The sequence below is a fragment of the Scyliorhinus canicula genome, chromosome 1 (genome assembly GCF_902713615.1).
Source record: "Scyliorhinus canicula chromosome 1, sScyCan1.1, whole genome shotgun sequence".
Classification (NCBI taxonomy): domain Eukaryota; kingdom Metazoa; phylum Chordata; class Chondrichthyes; order Carcharhiniformes; family Scyliorhinidae; genus Scyliorhinus; species Scyliorhinus canicula.
The window spans coordinates 92452929-92474632 of NC_052146.1; the positions used below are offsets into that span (position 1 = coordinate 92452929).

Consider the following 21704-nt stretch of genomic DNA (forward strand, 5'->3'; position numbering starts at 1 on the left):
TCCTCTTCCTTTGAGCCGCTACACAGACTCTGCCAACAATTTTCCGAGTCCAATGTGACTCTTCCTCAGAACCAGTTGAATCACTGTTTGATTTTTTTACTGGTGGGTCCTTGCACTACTGCTACTCAAACCATAGCTGTGATTCAAATAAACTTTATAAACCATGAGATTAGGCATTAGTTCCGAATGTGCCCATTGATTAGTGTCACATATACCAATCTGGATAACAACTGTGAGTTGGTACTCTAAAATAAATAAAGACCAAAACAAAAATCTTACTCATCCTTATGGTGACCTTTTCGGTAAGATAAAGTTGTCATAGACCCTGATGACCATTGGCTGCTTTCCCCTTTGAGAGAGAGAGCTGACTGGTGATGGTTTAACCTAAGGATCACCACACCTCAGGCGAGGGACAAGGTTGAGAAGGCAGAGCCTTCATGAATAAAGGTGTCCTTTTACACTGTGCAACGTGTTAGAACAGCACAGCACAGAACAGGCCCCCCGGCCCTCGACGTTGTGCCGAGCAATGACCACCCCACTCAAACCCACGCACCCACCCCACACCCGCAACCCAACAACTCCCCCCCTTAACCTTACTATTAGGACACTACGGGCAATTTAGCATGGCCAATCCACCTAACCCGCACATCTTTGGACTGTGGGAGGAAACCGGAGCATCCGGAGGAAACCCACGCACACACGGGGAGGACGTGCAGACTCCACACAGACAGTGACCCAGCCGGGAATCGAACCTGGGACCCTGGAGCTGTGAAGCATTTACGCTAACCACCATGCTACCGTGCTGCCCAGAACAGACCGTGTTCTGGCACATTTTTCTATATTGAAAAAGCTAAATATACAACATGTATTTACACAATTCCTTTATTGTCGCAAAAGCTCTCCAAGACACTTCACAGGAACATATACACACGTTGCTACAGTTGTTGACTTTCCGGTGACTTTTGAACTGATATGTCCTCTTTCTAACTTGACTTCACTGTAGTTTTGCCAGGTTTAAATCATGGTTACGTGACATCCATTTGTCTAATAGTGAATAACTGGATAAATACTGTTCATCCAGCACAAATATCAGTATCACCTCTGTCAACTGAGTAATAAATACAACAGTGGCTCCATAGGCAGAAATCATTCCTTGTTCTGAAGGAAAAAAGATACTGGCATTCACATTTTCAAACACTTCAAACCCTATGGGGTAAGTGGCAAAGTGTTAATGTTACTGGATGAGTAACCTGGAGGCCTGGACAAATACTCCAGAGCCGTTGTTCAAATCCCATCACGACAACTGGGGGAATTGAAATTCGATTAATTAAAATAAAATTGGAATAAATTGCCAGTTGCGCTAATAATGAACTAGAAATGATTGGAACTTGGTGAAAACTGACCTGCTTCGCCATTCGTACCTGCCCTGGCCTGCCCATGACTCCAGATCCAGAGTGAGGTACTCGAGTCTCAAATGCCTTCTGAAATGACCTCAGTTCTGGGTGGATCACCGCCACTACCAATTCGAGGGCAATTAGGGGTGGGCATTAAATCCTGCTTTTGCCACATCCCACGAACAGATTTTAAAAAAAGACTGCTCGGACAGTATGAAGCATGAATTGCTAAAGAGCTTCGGCACTAGTGTCTAGCTGGTGTGGAATATAAACCCAATCTCAATGGTTTGTCCCCCAATAAGACTCATTCTACTGTATTACACCCACTACTCCGATCAACATTCAGAAAGGAGAATGCAGGAATTTGATTGCTGGAGGTATTAAGGTTTAATTAACCAGCCTCAAAAAGTGACAGCATTCACAATAATAAGTTACTGTAACCAAGTCACTAAACTGCTGGGAAACACTCAGCAGGTCAGGTAACATCTATGGAGAGATTAACAAGAATTAATATTTCAGGCTGTTGAGTTTATCATTAGGAAAATGGTTATCAACCTGAAATGCTGGGCGGATTTTCCCGTGATGTGTTTCACAGAGGCGAAGGCAGCCCGCCATTCATCAGCAGCGGGATCTTCTGGTTCCTCGTTGTATGCACCCCCTGCTGCCGGGGAACCCGTGGCAGGTTTTCACCGTCGGCGTGACTGCAAGATCCCACCGGCGGGAGTGGCTGGAATTTTCTGGACAGTAAATCTGATTTCTCTCTCCACATATGTTGCTGGATCTGTTGAAATTTCCCAGCATTTCAGTTTTTAATTTCCGATTTCCAGCATCTGACTTTTTTCGCCATTGAATAATGTTGGCTTTTAATTTTACCTGTTCAGGTTCTACATGGCAGAACATAGAGATCTTTTCTTTTACAGACTTCTCCATGGGAGTTGTACACCGGCAGACAATCTACAGAAACAGTTAAGGCAACAAAAATAACACAGTTTAACGGTCAGACCAGTACACCTCGAACAAAGGAGAATTATTGCTGCCTTTATTGATGTATCTGTGGGGTGGATGACAAGTCAACAGTGTGTATTTACTCTCTTGGTGTTAATTCTCGTGAGCTGATGCAATACAGTAAAAATTTTTTGAACTACTATCAGTAGACAGTACTTTACTATGGGAAGGTCCATGGAAGGCAGATTATTTGATGTTATCACTGTATAATCAGAAATGCGAGGGTGGCATGGTGGCGCAGTGGTTAGCACTACTGCCTGACGTCACCGAGGACTCGGGTTCGATTCCGGTCCTGGGTCAGTCTGTGTGGAGTTTGTACATTCCCCCACTGTCTCAGCCCCACAACCCAAAGGTGTGCAGGTTAGGTGGATTGGCCACGCTAAATTGCCCTTAATTGGAAAAATAAAAAAAAAGAAATGTGCACCATCTCCAGCACAGACATCCTTCAAGCATGACAAACAAAAAGCAAAAACGTAAAAGCAGCAATGGAAGAATGAACGTAACTTAGTGTAAAGTGTTCCAACTTACATTTACCAAATCATTGGATTGAGAGTTTCAATTCACACTTTCGATGCCAACCCGCTGACTCAGCCCCATTATTAAAAATTAAACATCATCAGTCCAAAGCAGTACAAAAAAAAAACAGGTAATTTTATTATGGTATTATGGTGCATTTATTGAGATGGTGACAGATTCATCAGCAAAGTCCCAAAGTAATTATAGTGATGAATAATGGCAAGTCACATTTTGTATGGAACTCTTTTTTTTTTAAAAACAGACTTCTTCCTACTGCTTTACTTTATTTCTCTCTTTCCATTCAATTACTGTCTCTTGCCTCCTTCCTTTCATGTCTGTACCGCTCACTCACACCGACACCTTTTTCGTGTACTCCAGTGTTCCCTCCCTCAGTTCTGTATCCCCCCTCTCATCTTCAATTTGGCCATTCTCAATCCCTCCTTTTTTGCCTTTTTCCCCCCCTGCTTCCATCCACATTTTGTCACTCCAACTCCTTTCCATTTGTCTTTCCTCACAATCCAGCTTTTAATCTTTCTCCTGCTAAAACAATAACACATTATCACTTGGAATTTGCCAAACCAACATGCGTGCCGGTTGGGTGAGAGAGAGCATCGTCTATTCTTCTGCTCAAGTGATAATTTGCTGTGATTGATACAACTGTAGTCAAGAGGGAGTGGTGTGAACTCAATGCTTCTTCTCCTCTGCTTAAAATAGCAAAATCATTGGATCTATGGCAAAGGAACGGGTTTTCATTGCCAGTCAGCTAACAACTCAATTTTCTTTGAAAAACTCAAACAACTGGGTTTCAGACAATACAACACTGAACTTCAATAACTTTGAAAATGATTAACTTTTTTTTACGATTAGTAAGGTCAGAAAGGTTAGTTGAGGAGTTGATAATTTGCCAGCAATTAAACTCGTATTTTCAAAACTAAAGCCTGCAATTTTGCACCAACCTTGACTCAGCCTGTGGAGTGACTGACTCCACCGGTAGACTGATTAGAGCAGGAGATTCCCAATTCCCAAGTACATTAGGTAGACTGCTTAGAGCAGGATATTACTTTTAACTTACTAAATCTGGCGATAGGCCTAGTCCTCGAAGCTCCCGAACGCTGTTTTGTGTTGGTTTGGTTTTTTGCTCTCCTGTTGTACTTGGCTGAAACAAATAATCAAGTATTTTAAATGTGCAGTATGCTATCCACAGTAAAATCAAGAATATAAATGGTAACTATAGGACAGTGAGCCTAACGTCTGTGGTGGGTAAAGTCTTGGAGAGGATTATAAAAGATACGATTTATAATCATCTAGATAGGAATAATATTAGGGATAGTCAGCATGGTTTTGTGAAGGGTAGGTCATGCCTCACAAACGTTATCGAGTTCTTTGAGAAGGTGACTGAACAGGTGAACGAGGGTAGAGCAGTGGATGTGGTGTATATGGATTTCAGTAAAGCGTTTGATAAGGTTCCCCACGGTCGGCTATTGCAGAAAATACGGAGGCAGGGATTGAGGGTGATTTAGAGATGTGGATCAGAAATTGGCTAGTTGAAAGAAGACAGAGAGTGGTGGTTGATGGCAAATGTTCAGAATGGAGTTCAGTTACGAGTGGCGTACCACGAGGATCTGTTCTGGGGCCGTTGCTGTTTGTCATTTTTATAAATGACCTAGAGGAGGGCGCAGAAGGATGGGTGAGTAAATTTGCAGACGACACTAAAGTCGGTGGAGTTGTAGACAGTGCGGAAGGATGTTGCAGGTTACAAAGGGACATAGATAAGCTGCAGAGCTGGGCTGAGAGGTGGCAAATGGAGTTTAATGTGGAGAAGTGGTGATTCACTTTGGAAAGAATAACAGGAATGAGGAATATTTGGCTAATGGTAAAATTCTTGGTAGTGTGGATGAGCAGAGGGATCTCAGTGTCCATGTACATAGATCCCTGAAAGTTGCCACCCAGGTTGATAGGGTTGTGAAGAAGGCCTATGGTGTGATGGCCTTTATTGGTAGACGGATTGAGTTCCGGAGCCATGAGGTCATGTTGCAGTTGTACAAACCTCTAGTATGGCCGCATTTGGAGTATTGCGTACAGTTCTGGTCGCCTCATTATAGGAAGGACGTGGAAGCTTTGGAACGGGTGCAGAGGAGATTTACCAGGATGTTGCCTGGTATGGAGGGAAAATCTTATGAGGAAAGGCTGATGGACTTGAGGTTGTTTTCGTTAGAGAGAAGAAGGTTAAGAGGTGACCTAATAGAGGCATACAAAATGATCAGAGGGTTAGATAGGGTGGACAGCGAGAGCCTTCTCCCGTGGATGGAGGTGGCTAGCACGAGGGGACATAGCCTTAAATTGAGGGGTAATAGATATAGGACAGAGGTCAGAGGTTGGTTTTTTACGCAAAGAGTGGTGAGGCCGTGGAATGCCCTACCTGCAACAGTAGTGAACTCGCCAACATTGAGGGCATTTAAAAGTTTATTGGATAAGCATATGGATGATAAGGGCATAGTGTAGGTTAGATGGCCTTTAGTTTTTTCCATGTCGGTGCAACATCGAGGGCCGAAGGGCCTGTACTGCGCTGTATCGGTCTATGTTCTATGTAACTGAACAAGAATCTGGTATTGTTGGAAATTGCAACACTTTCATATTTAACATTAAAAATAACCAATGTGGATTGAGCAATTTTTTCAATCACTTCATCAAGCCATCACAATCAGATAACTAGATAACACCGCCCTTTGTGCTTCAAAACATAGAGAATAGCCACATCATTTCATTACACACACAGCCTATTGGAACAAATATTACCCTCAGCCATCCAAATCCTCAACTTAATCAGTGGTTTCTGCTGAATTAGCTCAGGCAGGAGTGAGGGTGCATCAATTGAGCTCAGAATCATGGTCATTACATTGTCATTTCCCTGTAGGACGATCCAGTCAGTCCATTTTCCTGCTCTATTCCAGCAATCCTACAAGTTTAATCCCATCAAGCACCCATCCAATTAAGGAGTGGCAAAATATCAGTTCGGCTTCCAGCTCCTGCTGTAATTGAAGCAGGAGAAGATATGACCCATCGAGCCTGTTCCGCCATTCAATGGGTCAGATCTTCTGCTTCAACTCCACTTTCCTGCCTGTGCCCCCTATACCTCAATTCCCTGAGATGAAAAATCCATCCAGCTCAGTTTTAAATATACTTAATGATGGGACATCCACAACCCTCTGGGGTGGAGAATTTCAAGAATCAAAAGCACGCATGGAGAGAAATAGCTGAACTTTGTTACTTCCTGTGGACAAGTACCACACTGCTCTACATGATGCATGGCTGCTTAGAATTGGTTCTGGTATACCACCCATGTCCATGCAATTTTACCCCAGGATGACCAGTCAACTTTCAGAGCATAGAAAATTCCTCGTCAGGAAAGGACTGGCCAATCCATCAGATTGCTGGAGCACTATGGCTAGACACTTTCCAGTTATATAATCTCCCGAGGGAGAGTTTTTTTAAAAACTAGAGTCATAAAGAGAAACAATTCAGCAAAGGAAACAATAGGGAAACATAATTGGAAAAAATTGTAATTTTGCTTTTCAATGGTTACAGCAGATTAGGCCATTTGGCCCACTGTGTTTGTGCTGGCCCTCCATGAGGAACAATTCATCTAGTGTCAATCTCCTTTAGTATCCCCATGCCCTGCAAATCTTCCCTTTCAGATAATCATCAAATTTCCTTTTAAAAGCCTCGATTGACCCTGCCGCCAACGCACTCTCTTTGGTGCCCAGTGTTTTAGTTGAATTTCACAGTTTACTTGCATTGGAGAAACTCTGCTTAGAGGAAAGACAGGATATGTAATGCTCACTGTACTTTTGTACTAATGGCCATACCTGTATCAAAGGGGCATTGCCAGGAACCTGGAAGCAGTAAGGCCACTCTCAGTCAGTCAGGGACAGTGTGCAGGAAGGAAAAGAACAATTATAATTACACTGGAAAAACTAAACTCTTTTCCCAGCACATAAAACCTTTCCTACAGATTGGGATTTTGCTTTACAAATAGCTGTACGGTTAACAATGCTTCCTGTTAGGTATTTAAAGTTGGACAGCAACTTCGAGCAACCACACAAGCAGTTAAATGCAAAAATATGGAAGATGCTGTCATAAATGTACTGCTCTTCCAAAACCTATATGAAAAAGGCATTGTACCGTCTGGCTCTCCATTCAAATGAAGAGTTGAAGATTCCTGCACTGACCAGATATGGACTAAAGCCACCACTAAATTTGGGGCTCGTCTATTCCAGTCTAAGAATCTTTTTATGTCATGTTAATTCTCAACTAACTGCCATAAATTACTATTGCACTGAATATTAAATTTTGCTCAGGTAGAGTCTCATTCCTTCTGCTTTTAAATATTGTTGAAGACATAAAAAATTAAACATTCACTTTTTCTTTCATCTCTTAAACAAATTTTGCTTTCTGTAATCAATTTTACATTCAATTCACACTTTTACAAACTCTTTCTGATTCAGAGATCCTGCTGATCATTACCAACAACTATTCAATCTGATAGGTTAAGGAGATGCATAGTTGCTTGACCTGGTCACACAGTCCCCATATGGCCTATAGAGGATGCTGCACACTTTGGGTGGTTGGCAACAGCAACTTGCCATGCAGAAACTCATAGAAAGGCTCTAGTCAACTGCAAGTCTAATAAAGCCATTGAAAGCAATATTCAGCCCAGTAACAATATACAGAACCTCCAAAGACTCAAATACCAGCAGTTCAGAAAGGGTTCTCCGTTTCAGTGGCTAATTGCTGGTGCCAGCGGAACATGTGTAGTCTCTTACAACCAAAAAATTGGTGTAAAACCCTCACTGATTCCGGGGCCGGAGAGGGGCTAGCATCGGCGCTGGATGAAACCCCCGCCTCTGTGCCAAAAATGACCGGGTCCCGGGCTGCGCAGGCGCATGGCTGACGACCTGCAGTAGTCGCATGGCTGACGACTTGCAGCAGTTCCGCCGTACAACATGACGCCAGCCATGCGCGGATGCAACCCGTCTTCCGCGACCCCAGAGCCAACCCCTTGCCCACCCCCCACCAGTCCCCCCAGCCCTCACAGAAGCCCGCGGGCAGCAGCACGGATCCCGGCCGAGTGTGGCGCCGCTGGACACTGTCTGGAGCTGCCATGCCGGGTTCTCACATGGCTGGGACCACACGTTTCCTGCGCCATTGGGAACGCGACCCATCGGGGGCGGAGCATTATGAGTGGGCCGACCGATGTCATGTCAATGCTGTTGCATATCGCCAGCCCCGGTTTTGGCGTTGGAGCCCATTCTCCGCCTGATCGCCGAACACAATTTTGGCGTGGGGCAACGGAGAATCCTGCCCACTGTGTTCTACCTTGACAAAGACCCAGATGCAGCATGAATACTAATGTATCTTCACAATCCAAGAACTCACCTGAGGAACTAAACTGACGTGAATATTGCAGAAATTCTCTCGTTTGGCTTTAAACTGGAACTGCCGGAATGCTTCAATGAAAGGCATGCTTTCAATATCTCCCACCGTCCCACCCAGCTAAGTAGAGAGAAGACATTGTTCGGAGAGTCACATATATTTGAAAATCAAGAGTCACACATTTAAACTGAGTCTGCATTGATTGCTGGACCGAGTCAGGAGCAAATCGCCTACTGCTCTTATCTGCAAGTCTGTTTTGTTTTGCATTATTCCATCTGCAAGACCTATCTTTACATCTCCAATCCTCATACTCTGACCAATGGCACCAATTCTCAGGCTTCTGCCAATCTGGCCCTGTGAAGAGTATATTAGAACGAGAAGCCTTTGAAAACAACTCTGACTTGCTTTCCCCTCAGTGTGCAAAGCACCTGGCACCCACCAACCTAGGCAGAACGCTGACTCGAGAGAGAGAGAGAGAACATACATCCCCTCCCCAGGGGTTGTCCACTGTGATTCTAGACAATATACACCTCTCCCCAAAACTGTACACTACGAGTCTAGGGAGAGGACTGGGGGAAAGGAGCAATCTTGTGCATACTTTATGTCAGAATCGGATTCAAGTGCCTCATAGCTAATAATGGTGATATTACAGAATATCAGCAAGGATTCATGCTCATTGCCCATTTAGCACAGCTGAAAACTGATTATCTATGGCTGACAACAGTGTCAATCACCGTCTGGGCTTGCAAAGGATTGCTATTTGGAAGAAGCACCACAGTGCCAATGATGTAAATACAATTACAAGCGGTTGGTGCCTACCCTGTGGTGCCAGGGTATGGGAGGGAAAATATAATTCACTCACTAAAGTTACCCTTCTGAAAACATTTTATTATTGTCACAAGTAAGCTTACACTAACACTGCAATGTAAGTTACTGTGAAAATTCCATCGTCGCCACATTCCGAGGTATCAACTTTGTAACTGTGCGGAGTCTGCACGTTCTCCCCGTATCTGCGTCGGTTTCCTCCGGTTTCTTCCAACAAGTCCCGAAAGACGTGTTGTTAGGTGAATTGGACATTCTGAATTCTCTCTCAGTGTACCCGAACAGGGGATGAAGTGTGGCGACTCGGACATTTTAATAGTAACTTCATTGCAGTATTAATGAAAGCCCACTTGTGACAATAATAAAGATTAGTAATAATTTCTAGCTCTAATATTCAAGGCCAGCTCACAATTACCCACCCGCCTGGTTCAGCTGGTAGCATTCTTGTCTTGGTCAGAAGGCTGTTGAATCAAGCCCCACTCCAGCACAAATTATGACATTCTAATGCAATACTGAGGGAGTGCTGCATTGACAAGAGGTGCTTTCAGAGAAGCCAGATATTCCTCTTCAGGAATATTAAAAGGATACCACGGCACCATTCAAACAACGGGAATTATCCTGGAATCCTGGCCAGCATTCCTCCCAAAACCCCTAAAAATCCAGTGAGCTAGCTATTCTTGTTGTTTATGGAGCCTTTCTCTCTGCAACGTGCCTGAACAATACTTCAAAAGAAGCAACTGACCAGTCCTGAAGCATTTTCCAACATCCTGGGTGTGGCAAATGCTACAGATTGCAAAATATTTCCTTTTCTTTACCTCAATAACGCACACTTCAGGCTCCGCCCCATCGGTATCAACAGGAATGCGTGCCTGTCGCACTACCCATTCCTGAATAGCATCCGTGATGTGTGGAACAACTACAAGATGACAACAAACATCAATATTAGTCATATAACCAGTTTCACAATGCACCAAATCAGTTATTACTGCTTTTCTCAATGAGCTCGGTGGGCACATTTTCAATAGGGATGCCCATTCGATAAAACTGCAAAACGCAAAAATACATCTAATCAGAAAATGGAACTGCAGTCTTATTGTTGAAGAACAGTATTGCGAAAAGTTCCTTCAGTGCAAAAAGGTTTCCCCAAGGTCGCAGGTATTCAAAAGTGTCCAATTGCGAAGAATGTTCTGGCAGCTGTGTTGCTGTTCAGTTTGCGCAACAGTGAAGGGCTTAGATGAGTGTCGCTGCGTTTGAAACAGCACATCAAGGTAATCGGGAAAAACAAACTGAGCTGAAATTAGGATTTCTTTTTACATATATAAATATTTAGAATTTGGAACACATTTTCTGACAGGGTGATGGTTCCAGATTCACTCGTAGCCTTCAAACGGGACTTGGGTAAATACCTGAAGGGAAGAAAATTGGAGGAATGTGAAGAAAGAGTAGCAAATAATTAGATTGCTCTCCAAAACATCCAGCGCAGACAAAAGGCCAAATGGCCTCCTGTGCTTCAAGATTCTAGAACTACAGATCAAGTGATAGAACTACCACAAGACCTAAACCGACCAACAATACACACAAAAGGTGCTTGTGCATATAAGTTCTTAGAAATAGCAAAGATACTTCCCATGTGGTGTGCGGGTGGGTCATGAGAGGAAGAGGTGCAAGTAAAAAAAGAGAAGCTGGCTGATATGGTAGGGGTTACAGCAGCACCTCAAAATTCAGTCGAGAACCTGGGATGAGCTTTTGACCTTGTGCTCACTTCAACATCAAGGTTATAAACCTCCATCTTCATAAAATCACCTGACACTGCCCCTGCTTCAACTCATTTGCTGCTAAAAATCCTCATCAATGTCCTCATTTCCCCTGGGATTGAGTGCACTGTACACTTCTGACAGGTTCCGTTTTCCTGCATTACCACTGTGCTTTCTGGCCCCACACTAGTTCCCGAAGAAGCAATGTCTTGACTTTAAGATTCTCACTCTTGTATTCAAATTGCTCCAAGCCTTGCTCCTCCCTTTTGCTCATCCTACCCGACATCCCCCAACAAGATAGCTGCATTCCTCCGATTCTGGCCTCTTGTGCAACCCTGCTTTTAATCGCTCCACCATTGACAGTTGTGCCTTCAACAACCTAGATCCTAAACTCTGGGTCGCCCTCTCTAATCTCCTTTAAAACATTCCTTAATACCTACATTCTTGTTAAAGCTTTTGGTCGTCTGCCCTAATATCTCCTTCTGGGCCTTTTTGTCAAATTTGGGTTGACAGTGCTCCAGTGAAGCACCTAGCAACTCACCCAGACATCAGTAAACACTGAATCAACCAATCTCATTGAAACTCTGTTTCCCTCATGAGGGTCTCCAATCTTTACACTTTTGAAGATCAAGCATCTGAATTATCTCAAAGCCGCTTCAACTCACTCAACGACGGTTGAAGGTTTCAACTCATCTCCTGAGACTCTGTTCCCCTGGATTTCCAAGTTTGCACTCTAGCTTCTAATTACTGGCCCAAATTCAGCTCTTTAATAGCCGGCTACCTTAATTGGGCTGGAACTGCCCCATGATTTCATCAAGCTCCCATCTCCCCAGCTACACTAAGTTTTTTTTAATAAGAATTTAGAGTACCCAATTCATTTTTTCCAATTAAGGGGCAATTTAGGGTGGCCAATCCACATACCTTGCACATCTTTGGGTTGTGTGGGCGAAACCCACGCAAACACGGGGAGAATGTGCAAACTCCACACGGACAGTGACCCAGAGCCAGGATCGAACCTGGGACCGTGGCGCCGTGAGGCAGCAATGTTAACCACTGCACCACCGTGCTGCCCACAGCTACACTAAGTTATAAATGGCTCCCGGGGTTTTTTCTGAGCCCTAGCCTTTGGGCCCAATGACCTTCTGCCACATTTTACCTCTCCAAGCCATCTCCCAAGTCCTTTCTGAACTATCAAATGGCTCCTGGGATATCTCCTGAGGCACAGCCACACACAGCCAAAATCAGCAACCCGTTTGTGGCCTGCAGCCTGCTTGCAGCACCTTTGCAGTATGGCCTTTTCCTCTGCTGCAGAACATTCACTCCCCCAGCAAAATCACGGCTAAATTGAAACCCTAGAGCTTTCTTAAGCTCCACCCATCTCCAAGATGACTTAGCTTTCCAGGGCTCAATGAATGCTTTTTAAATTAACTGCAGCTCTAGCTCCAAAAACAAAACAATTCTCTTAGCCTGCATTTCTTTGTAAACAGTGTAGACACCTCGGCTGCGATCACACGGGTGCAAATCCCATAATGGTCGCTAAATCCCACGAAGGGTCAAAACACGATTTGCGCCAATGCGATCTCAGTTTGAAAAGTTCCCTGCCCTCTCGTCAGTTTTGTGATCAGTTCCCACCCAGAAAAGACGTGAAATTGATTTTCATACGTTTTATAAATTAACATGTATTTACCGGCCTTGACACCGTAACATACGCCCACACCTTATTCTCCCACCAGTCGGCGTGATGTCACGGCAGCGCAAATCACTATTGCTTTTTAAAAACAAAAACCAGTTGTGAAAACGCAAGGGGAGTGGCGACAAGTCTAGTCCCAGGATGGTGAGGGACATGGCCCCCTTGGCACTGTCCCCAACCAACCTAGCAGTGCTGAGGCAGGCCCTCTGGGGAATGCTCTTGGGGGGTTTCCCTTATGTGTGGTGGGGAGAGGGATAAGAGCCCCAGTTCCTACAAGGCTGGGGAGTGGGGCAAAGTTGGCATTGTGGTGGTGGGGGTTGCCCAATGCTGGTGTTGTGGTGGGGGTCCTGGGGGTGGGGGCCTTGATCTCAGAATTCCTGACCTTGCCTGGCATCTGGTGTGATAGTCTTCAAGCTGCTCTCAGTTGCATTTATCTAATTTTCTACCATTTAAACTTTATCTTCCCAGAACTAAAAATTACCTCTGAAATGTTACTCTGAACGATGAATTAGATAGTTATAACAATGTACATGGTTCAAAGTGAAGTGAATTGGGAGCTACCCCAGTGCAGGTTCTATTGAAGGCAAAACTTTCTAGAAAATAACTCACTCAAAATAGTGGATGTCAGGTATGATAAAATGGGACAAACATGCTGGTGCATTTGAAGTATGTGCTACAGTGGCTGCGGTGAAAATTATTCTGAATGTTGAGCCAACAACTAGCAACTTATGGTTGATGTTTTTAATGTAAAAATGCCTTACGGTACTTTACAAAGAAACAGGCATGGAGATAAAGATTAGGGTGGAGAATTGTATTACATGTAGAAATTGATATCTATTATATTTTAAATTTGTTGCAGGGATATTATTAAAGAACCTAGGTTAAGGAACCTAGACTGTGTGTCTGCTGTAGTTTAAATTGGGAAGTTGTAAAAGATGAAGTCATGATTGATTCCAACAACTTACCTGGTTATAGAAAAAGGGCTAAAGGCATATTGTTCTGATTGGCGGAGATCCCTGGAGAGTAAATAATATTCAAGGGGTTGTATTTAGTTCTAGCTACGCAGGTCATGTGACATCATAGTGGGATGCAGGTCATATAATTAATTGGAGAAGCCAGGTCTGTCTAGTTTCGCAGTTTGCCATAGGGTTTGAGTCTGACAAGAGAGGCGGCTTTTAAGTTGAACAGCAGTTTTGCCAAATGTTGCTAGGTTGAGTAGCAGCATGCTGAATCTGCTCTTGAAAGGGGCTCTCTCTCTAAAAGTCTCTACACACCAAAGCAAGTAATCTGTTAACTTTATTTAAAAGTGGCATTTGAACTGTGTTGGGTTGCTTAATTGGAGTAAATAGCAGGTATAGACAGTAAGTTTAAGTTTTTCCTCGTGTTTAAGAACTGCGTGACTGATAATTGCAACTATATTTTATTTTCTGATAATGTGGTTAATTCTGTGTTTAAATTAAAGTTTGTTTTAACATAAAAGATACCTATTGGCCAGAGTCATCACTCTCGGGGTTAAGTATCATTTCTTCACAGTTTTACTATTTTTTTTAAAAACAAGTGTTTAGTGTTCTTGTCCAGTATCCTAACAGAACGAAATGCTCCTTCAAAATGATTAGGATGGTGTTGTGTTTGTTTAATTTTAATAAACGGGTACAAGGAGAAGTAGCTACATTTAGAAAAAGAGCTCCAGAGTGCAGGATTGTGATCAGCTGGAGACAGAGTCAAATGATTGAAGAGTGTAGAAGAGCTTTGCACAGATTGAGTAGGGTGAGGTTTTGGGTGTAGAGAAATTTGGAGACAAGGTATTTAATTAATGAGAGAAGAGAAAGCTAACTGGAAATGTTGTATTAGATAATATAACTGTGAGAAAAATCCTTAAAAGTTACTTACCCTGCACAGTTTTGCCCAGATAATCTCCTTTTCTTTCTTTGTTAATTACAGACTGGTAGATCTTCCCTGTTGTAATGTTGTTGTCCCTTGTTAAACGGATGTCTAGAAATCGCTCATAGTTTCCCAGATCCAAGTCGACCTCACCACCATCATCCAACACAAAAACCTCACCTGGACAACCAAAGGTATATTACTACACATTCTTCATTCAGTTTATTGCAATTCTGCTGAATTGCTGAAGGTATACTTTATAATGCTACTTCCAAGAACTCAATATTGTTTGATACACTTGAGAACTTGCTGCAAAATAATTTTTGCATGAGAAAGAAAAATAAAATCATACTGCATGTCTTTTCAAAACTGCCAAGCAAGTTCTGACTTTCGCTCTTATACCTTTGTGCATTGAGCTAATCACTGCATCTGAGGCAGGTAAAACAATGTGCTATCAGCTATACTGTTCAGCACACTGTCCACCAAACCAAGGCAATGGGTAGATGTGATATGTTTTATAATAATGCAACTTGGACCTTATTCTGGGACATTGTATCATCTCCAGTTGTTATTATGAGATGACTATGAAATGTTTTAAATCATCAACGCTAGCACATTTTAAAAAAAGCAGCACACCAATCCCTTGGATAGGGAGCCGTGCAATGACAAGTGCAACTAGTGTAACATTGCTTCATGTTAATTCCACAAATAAGGTTAAAGTCAATGCCAAAGTTCCTGTCTCCAACATTTTAAAACTTGTGCAGCTTTGTGTTTAATAGGATTACATTTTCATTGCATTTACAGCAGCTCGCTAGAGCTAAATTATCCAAACGTTTTGTGGATTCAGTGCCTCTGTATTGCAGTCAAAAAGGTATTGTGCATATCCTGCTACACAAATAGACCAGAACTGTACCACTGATCAGATCTCTTGCTTTAAGTTAGAATTCATACCTATGCCTAAAAACATTATTTTACCAGTTTGCCTTCTCAATAGGGATGTTGACTGCACTCTATCCTAATTCTACAGGTTATTAGAGAATGCTTCAAGACCATTAAAACAAAGTCAGAATGGAAATAACATAACCTTCCAACCATGTCATATGGTGATACCCTCCAATCATTCATTATTTACCGTTGCTCAAAAACAAATGAAAATGAGCAGCTCGAAACAGAGCTTGAAAATAAGGCTTGCATTTATATAGCATCTTTAGGACATCCCAAAGCACTTTATAGTCAATTAAGTGCTTTTAAAGTGTTGTCACTGTTTTAACAGAGCCCAATAAATGCAATTAGTTATTACCCTGTCTTCCTGGCTGAATAACCTTTAACTGTTTCATAATTGAGATATTTACCATAACTAAAAATCCCTCTTGGGCAGAATAAATGTTTATTTGTTTAAATCTTCTACCCAATGCAGTAATATTACAGTGCAGAATTTTCAGGGAGTTCAAAGCAGGGAAGGATAGGCGTGCAAAATCCTTTACCGTGCTCATATGGGGAGAACGTTCCAGCATCAATATTAATATATGGGTCGATTTTGATTGCGGTGACATGCAGCCCACAAGACTTCAGGATGGTTCCAATGCTGCTGGCTATAATGCCTTTTCCAATCCCGGAGATCACGCCACCAGTCACCAAAATGTACTTCATTTGTCTTTTGATCTCTAGTTAGCACAAAAAAGGAACAGGTTGAAATATCAGTTCTTTGCAAAGATTTGAGACATGACAATATCAGTGACATATTCTAATTGTGAATCTTTCACACCTTTTATTTATAGAGAAAACAACTGTTGGAATGCAATTTGGGATTGGCATTTCCAAATACAGCAACCTCTGCTGTGACCTTGATTCCCCCAAACATTCCACAGCTCAATTCACAAAACCGTTGGGACTCACAAATTTGTGGATGATTTAGGTGCTCAGCAAAGATTGGCCCTATTTTTTCTTAATCATTCCTATGCAAATATCTTGGTTTTCAGCACATAATCTAAATTGGTACCTCAGTGCTGAAGGAATGCTGCACTGTCTGAAATGCTCTTTTTTCTGTTAATGAGCAAGAAAAATAGGAGTAAGAGTAGCTCATTTGACCTTTAGAACCTGCTCTGACATTCAATATCAAGGCAGATCTTCTACCTCAGCTTCACTTTCTCACCCTGCCCTCATATCCCTTCACTTGCTGATGAGAGGTTAAACTGAGAACCCTGTCTCCACGTGTAGTGATCTCTATATGTGCATGTATACAAGAGGTTAATGTGTAATAAGTAGCACCACATGATCACGAGAGGGCAGGACCACCAGGGGTATAAAAGGTAACCCCATTGGGTTTCTGGGTCTCTCTTGGGTGCACTGTGACCAGGGCAATAGCAGACTAGTTCAGATGGCTAGTGGAGTTACGTATAGTTACCGAAGTTAGATCTTGTTAACCTTATCACTAGGACCAAAGTTAAAGTAAAGAACTCATGCAACTATTGTTATAGTTACTCAATAAACCTTTTGTTACTACTGGACGAGTTAGAGTCTTCTTCATCGAGATTCAGAAGACCTCATCACTAACCAAGGTTTGAGTAGCACTTGTGACCTAGCACACAGGTAACAAAACACCACTCTCAGATACCGGTACAAGATCCCACAGCACTTTTCAAATAAGAGCAGAGAAGTTCCCCCGGCAAATGTTCATTTTTAGCCAACAACACTAAAGCAGATTCATTCATTGTTTGTGAGGCTTTACTGTCTGCAATTTGGCTGCCGAGTTTCTTTACATTATGGCAGCGGCTACATTTCTCAAGTCTTTCACCAGCTGTAAAGGACTTTAGGATGCCCTGATGAAGTCTTTGGATATAGGAGACAATGCTGTAGAGAGTTGCAGAGGTGTAAGGAGGGACTGCAGAGCTGAAGGCATAGCTATCAATGGTTGAGCGATTAATTCACAGGAGGATGTGCAAGAGGCCAGCCAGAATTAGAGGAGGTCAGTGATCTTGGTGGGTTATAGGGCGATAGCAGATTACAAAGTCAAGCCATTGGGGAGAGGGGGGGGAATTTGAAAACATAGGTGAGAATTTTTTAATTATTTGTGCAATAGACAACAGTGGGGACCTCTCACAATCTGGTTCACACCTAACCATCCAGCAACATCCAATCCAGGAATAGAAATATTGATCAATTTTCCCTTCTCCAACAAATAAGTGTACTGACCAGAAACACATCAAGAATGTCAGCCTGGGAGCAAACCTGTCAACTCCGAGATGCGCACAACTCTAAGTCATTGGAATCACGAAGTTCTGCATGTTTTCTGCTCTTTACATTTTACAGTTGACATGTTCAGACTGATTTTTTGATTTGATTTATTGTCACATGCATTAGTATACATTGAAAAGTGTTGTTTCTTGTATACTATACAGACAACGCATACCATACATAGGGAAGGAAGGAGAGACTACAGAATGTAATGTTACAGTCATAACTGGATGTCGAGAAAAGATCAACTTAGTACGCGCGGTAGACCCATTCAAAAGTCTGATGGCAGCAGGGAAGAAGCTGTTCCTGAGTCGGTTGATACGCGACCTCAAACTTTTGTATTTTTTTCCTGACAGAAGCAGGTGGAAGAGAGTCTGTTCAGGATGCGTGGGGTCCTTAATTATGCTGGTTGCCGGGCAGCACGGTGGCGCAAGTGGTTAGCACTGCAGCCTCACAGCACCGAGGTCCCAGGTTCGATCCCGGCTCTGGGTCACTGTCTGTGTGGAGATTGCACATTCTCCCAGTGTTTGAATGTGTTTCACCCCCACAACCCAAAAAAATGTGCCGGGTAGGTGGATTGCCAACACTAAATTGCCAACCCTAAATTGGGAAAAAATGAATTGGATACTCTAAATTTATTTTTAAAAATTATGCTGGTTGCCTTTCCGAGACAGCGGGAATTATAGATAGAGTCAATGGATGGGAGGCTTGTTTGCGTGATGGACTGGGCTACATTCACGACCTTTTGCAGTTTCCTGCGGTCTTGGGCAGAGCAGGAACCATACCAAGCTGTGATACAACCAGAAAGAATGCTTTCAATGGTGCATCTGTAAAAGTTGGTGAGAGTCATAACTGACATGCCAAATTTCCTTAGTCTTCTGAGAAAGTATAGTCGTTAGTGGGCTTTCTTAACAATATTGTCGGCATGGGGAGACCAGGACAGGTTGTTGGTAATCTGGACACCGACAAACATGAAGCTCTTGACCATTTCTACTTTCTACTCTCTATCTCCCATTGATATAGACAGGGCATGGTCTCCTCTACGCTTCCTTAAGTAAATGACAATCTCCTTCGTTTTGCTGACATTGAGCGAGAGATTATTGTCATCACACCAGTTCACCAGATTCTCTATCTCATTCCTGTACTCTGTCTCGTCATTGTTTGAAATCTGACCCACTACGGTGGTGTCATCGGCAAATTTGAGAATCTAGTTGGAGGGGAAGTTAGGGGACTTGAGCAACACACTGATCCAATAGGGGAATTAAAAGCAGAAACCCAGATTAGTGGAAAGAAAAGATGTCAAAGTAAAGGGTAAATGTAAAAGTGCATTGAATTAAGGCAGACATATGTTCCCTCTAAGACATTTGTTTGCATCAAAATCCATTAGATGAGCCCAACAGTTTATGATCAGCACTTAGCGCTGACTGGTTCTTTGATTGACAAGCACATATTCCAATTATGATTGCAATTGTTACAAAATAGCAAAATGGGAATTCCCCCAAATCACCTGGGAATCTGCCAAATTCATGCTGAAATCACCCAGGAATCAACCAAATACAGGCAAAAATCACCCAGAATCAGCCAAAATCACCCAGGAATCTGCCAAATTCACACCGAAATCGCCCGGGGATCTGACACGTTCACACCAAAATCACCCGGGGATCTGACAATTCCTCACCAAAATCACCTGGGAATCTACCAAATGCATCCAGAAATCAGCCCACATCACCCAGTAATTACCTGGGAATCAGCCAATTTCACCCAGAAATTACTTGGGAATGGGCAAATTCATCCCGAAATCACCGGTGATTCCCTTAAAACCCATCTCTCCCCCACCCACCCACTCACTCTCCCTCAAAAAAGCCCGCGGTCCCTTAAAATGAGAGTGACATTAGCTGCATGTCCCGGGCCAGGATTGGCCCAGATTGGCCCGCGCAGTCCCTCGTTGCATTGCTCAGTTGCGGTAACATTCAGGCATTACCCTCGGCTCTGTCTAGATTTCATTATAATCTCAAACGCAGTCTTTGCAAACAACCGGCTTTCTGCCCGTGTGTGAGTTCCTTGTGAATAGGCGGGAGAAGCTGCCTTTGAACGGCTCCCGCCGGCCGGCCGGCCGCCTTCCTTCCTTCCTTCCTTTGCAGCGGGCTGAAGGCCGACAGCCCCCACCCCACAAGCGCTAAATATAATCCAAACCCAAACCATCCCGCACCCAGCAGCAACTCACCGCCTTGCGCCTGGGTGACGCGGCTGGACTGTTGGGATTTCAGGAGGTAATTGCGGCAAATTCTCCCCAAAGCAGGCAGCATCCGCTTGGCCAACACTATAGCCACATGTGCCTGTCTTTCAGAGCCTCCGGAACACCTGATTCAGTCCAGGACAGGCGGGCCTGACGTCAACTCAGCGCCGGATAGCAAAGAGGGAAAGTGTCTCCTAGTGGCTGCCTGTTTGTGCACAGCATCTCTCTTCCTCTGTGTGTGTGTGTGCCTCCTCCACCCCCAGCCAGCAAGCTTGAACATGCAACATTTGTATCCCCCTTTCCGCAAAGTTAACACAATCATTAAAGCGAACGCAGACGTAACATTTGCAAACTTTTTTCCAAAATTGCCAAAAAGCTAAGTGTTGGGGGGGTTAGCCCCATATCTGGGCGAGAGTGACCAAACCAGTGTAAAAGATTGGGGAATTTTAACTTTTTTGTTACTACAAGTGGCAAAAACAATTCCTTGTCAGTAGGATCTGAGAGAACTCGTGTAAGGCATTATATAAACAGTATTTGCTTTATTCTGGGGTTGTACCACTGGTAAGGCCAATACCTAATGTGACGGTGAGCCACCTTATTGAACCACTGCCACCATTAGTTTGGTCGTTGTTACCATGATATATTGTCGCTGTTTTAAGGATGCTGCTCAGACACCATGAGGCAGTCCTGTATTACAAGTATTTATTAACAATACTGAACAATGTACATGCTAGACGCTTTTCACAGTAACTTTATTGCAGTGTTAATGTAAGCCTACTTGTGACAATAAAGATTATTTATTTTATTTGCAATAGATATGGAAAGGCATGCTTACAATATCCTTGCTTATTGATATTCACCTCTGAACTGGTTCCAGCTTTAGGTCATGTGCCTTCTACATCACCGTGTGGGCGGTACTGTTCTCAGTCACATGTTAACCATTTAGGTACGGGATCCTTCTCCGAACTTACCCATTTGCTGCACACACAGTGCTTGCAGGAATTAAGTTCCAGAATTGGTGGTGAATTCTGGTGATATAGTTCCAAGTCAGGATGGTGAGTGACCTTAGGTTCAGGATACCTAAGAAAGGCAGGTGAGTATCCATCAGTAAATTTAAGCTAGTTTATTAATAGGGCAGCACGGTGGCGCAGTGGTTAGCATTGCAGCCTCACGGCGCCGAGGTCCCAGGTTCAATCCCGGCTCATGGTCACTGTCCGTGTGGAGTTTGCACATTCTCCCCGTGTTTGCGTGGGTTTCACCCCCCCAACCCAAAAGATGTGCAGGGTAGGTGGATTGGCCACACTGAATTGCCCCTTAATTGGAAAAAATGAATTGGGTGCACTAAATGTATTTAAAAAAAGAAAGCTAGTTTATTTAGAACAATTTTTCAGATATGGTGGAGTAACAAACTAGACAGTAATCGTATATGATCTGTGACAATTGAGTGTGGTTCACAGATCCCAGAGGACGAATGGACAGCTGGAACAGGGCTTGTTGATCTCAGTGACTTGTGATGGCAGCATTCTGCCCGCTAGCTGAAGTGTTCAGCAATTCTTTCCCCATCCTCCTTGCTCTTTCCTGGCCTAGCTTCCATCTGAAGAAGTCTGCTACCTGACGAAGGACAAAGATTCCGAGCATTCGATAATCTATTTTATTTCAAGACACTGGCAGTTTATGTCAATCATTTGTTTGAATTCTACTAACCAATGAATACAGGTCAGGTACCCAAGATATCAGGA

The 21704-nt window shown here is 43.2% G+C and overlaps 1 protein-coding gene across 3 annotated transcripts in view; it reads right to left on the bottom strand.

Moving 5' to 3' along the window:
- Positions 1-20859, bottom strand: part of LOC119965135 (CTP synthase 1) — a 59793-nt gene extending 38934 nt beyond the window's left edge. Inside the window, exons 1-8 of one of the 3 annotated variants that reach the window (XM_038795492.1) lie at positions 20801-20859; positions 15980-16159; positions 14505-14675; positions 9986-10086; positions 8352-8468; positions 6782-6808; positions 3988-4071; positions 2268-2348 (exon numbers count right to left, since the gene is read on the bottom strand). In XM_038795492.1, the coding sequence (XP_038651420.1) occupies positions 2268-2348; positions 3988-4071; positions 6782-6808; positions 8352-8468; positions 9986-10086; positions 14505-14675; positions 15980-16145 (747 nt within the window). In that variant the 5' untranslated portion in view covers positions 16146-16159; positions 20801-20859. Of the gene's footprint in view, positions 1-2267; positions 2349-3987; positions 4072-6781; positions 6809-8351; positions 8469-9985; positions 10087-14504; positions 14676-15979; positions 16160-19953; positions 20171-20800 lie in introns of those variants that run through there. The other 2 variants (XM_038795475.1, XM_038795484.1) reach the window with 2 other exon arrangements.
- Between the last annotated feature and the right edge of the window lie 845 nt (positions 20860-21704).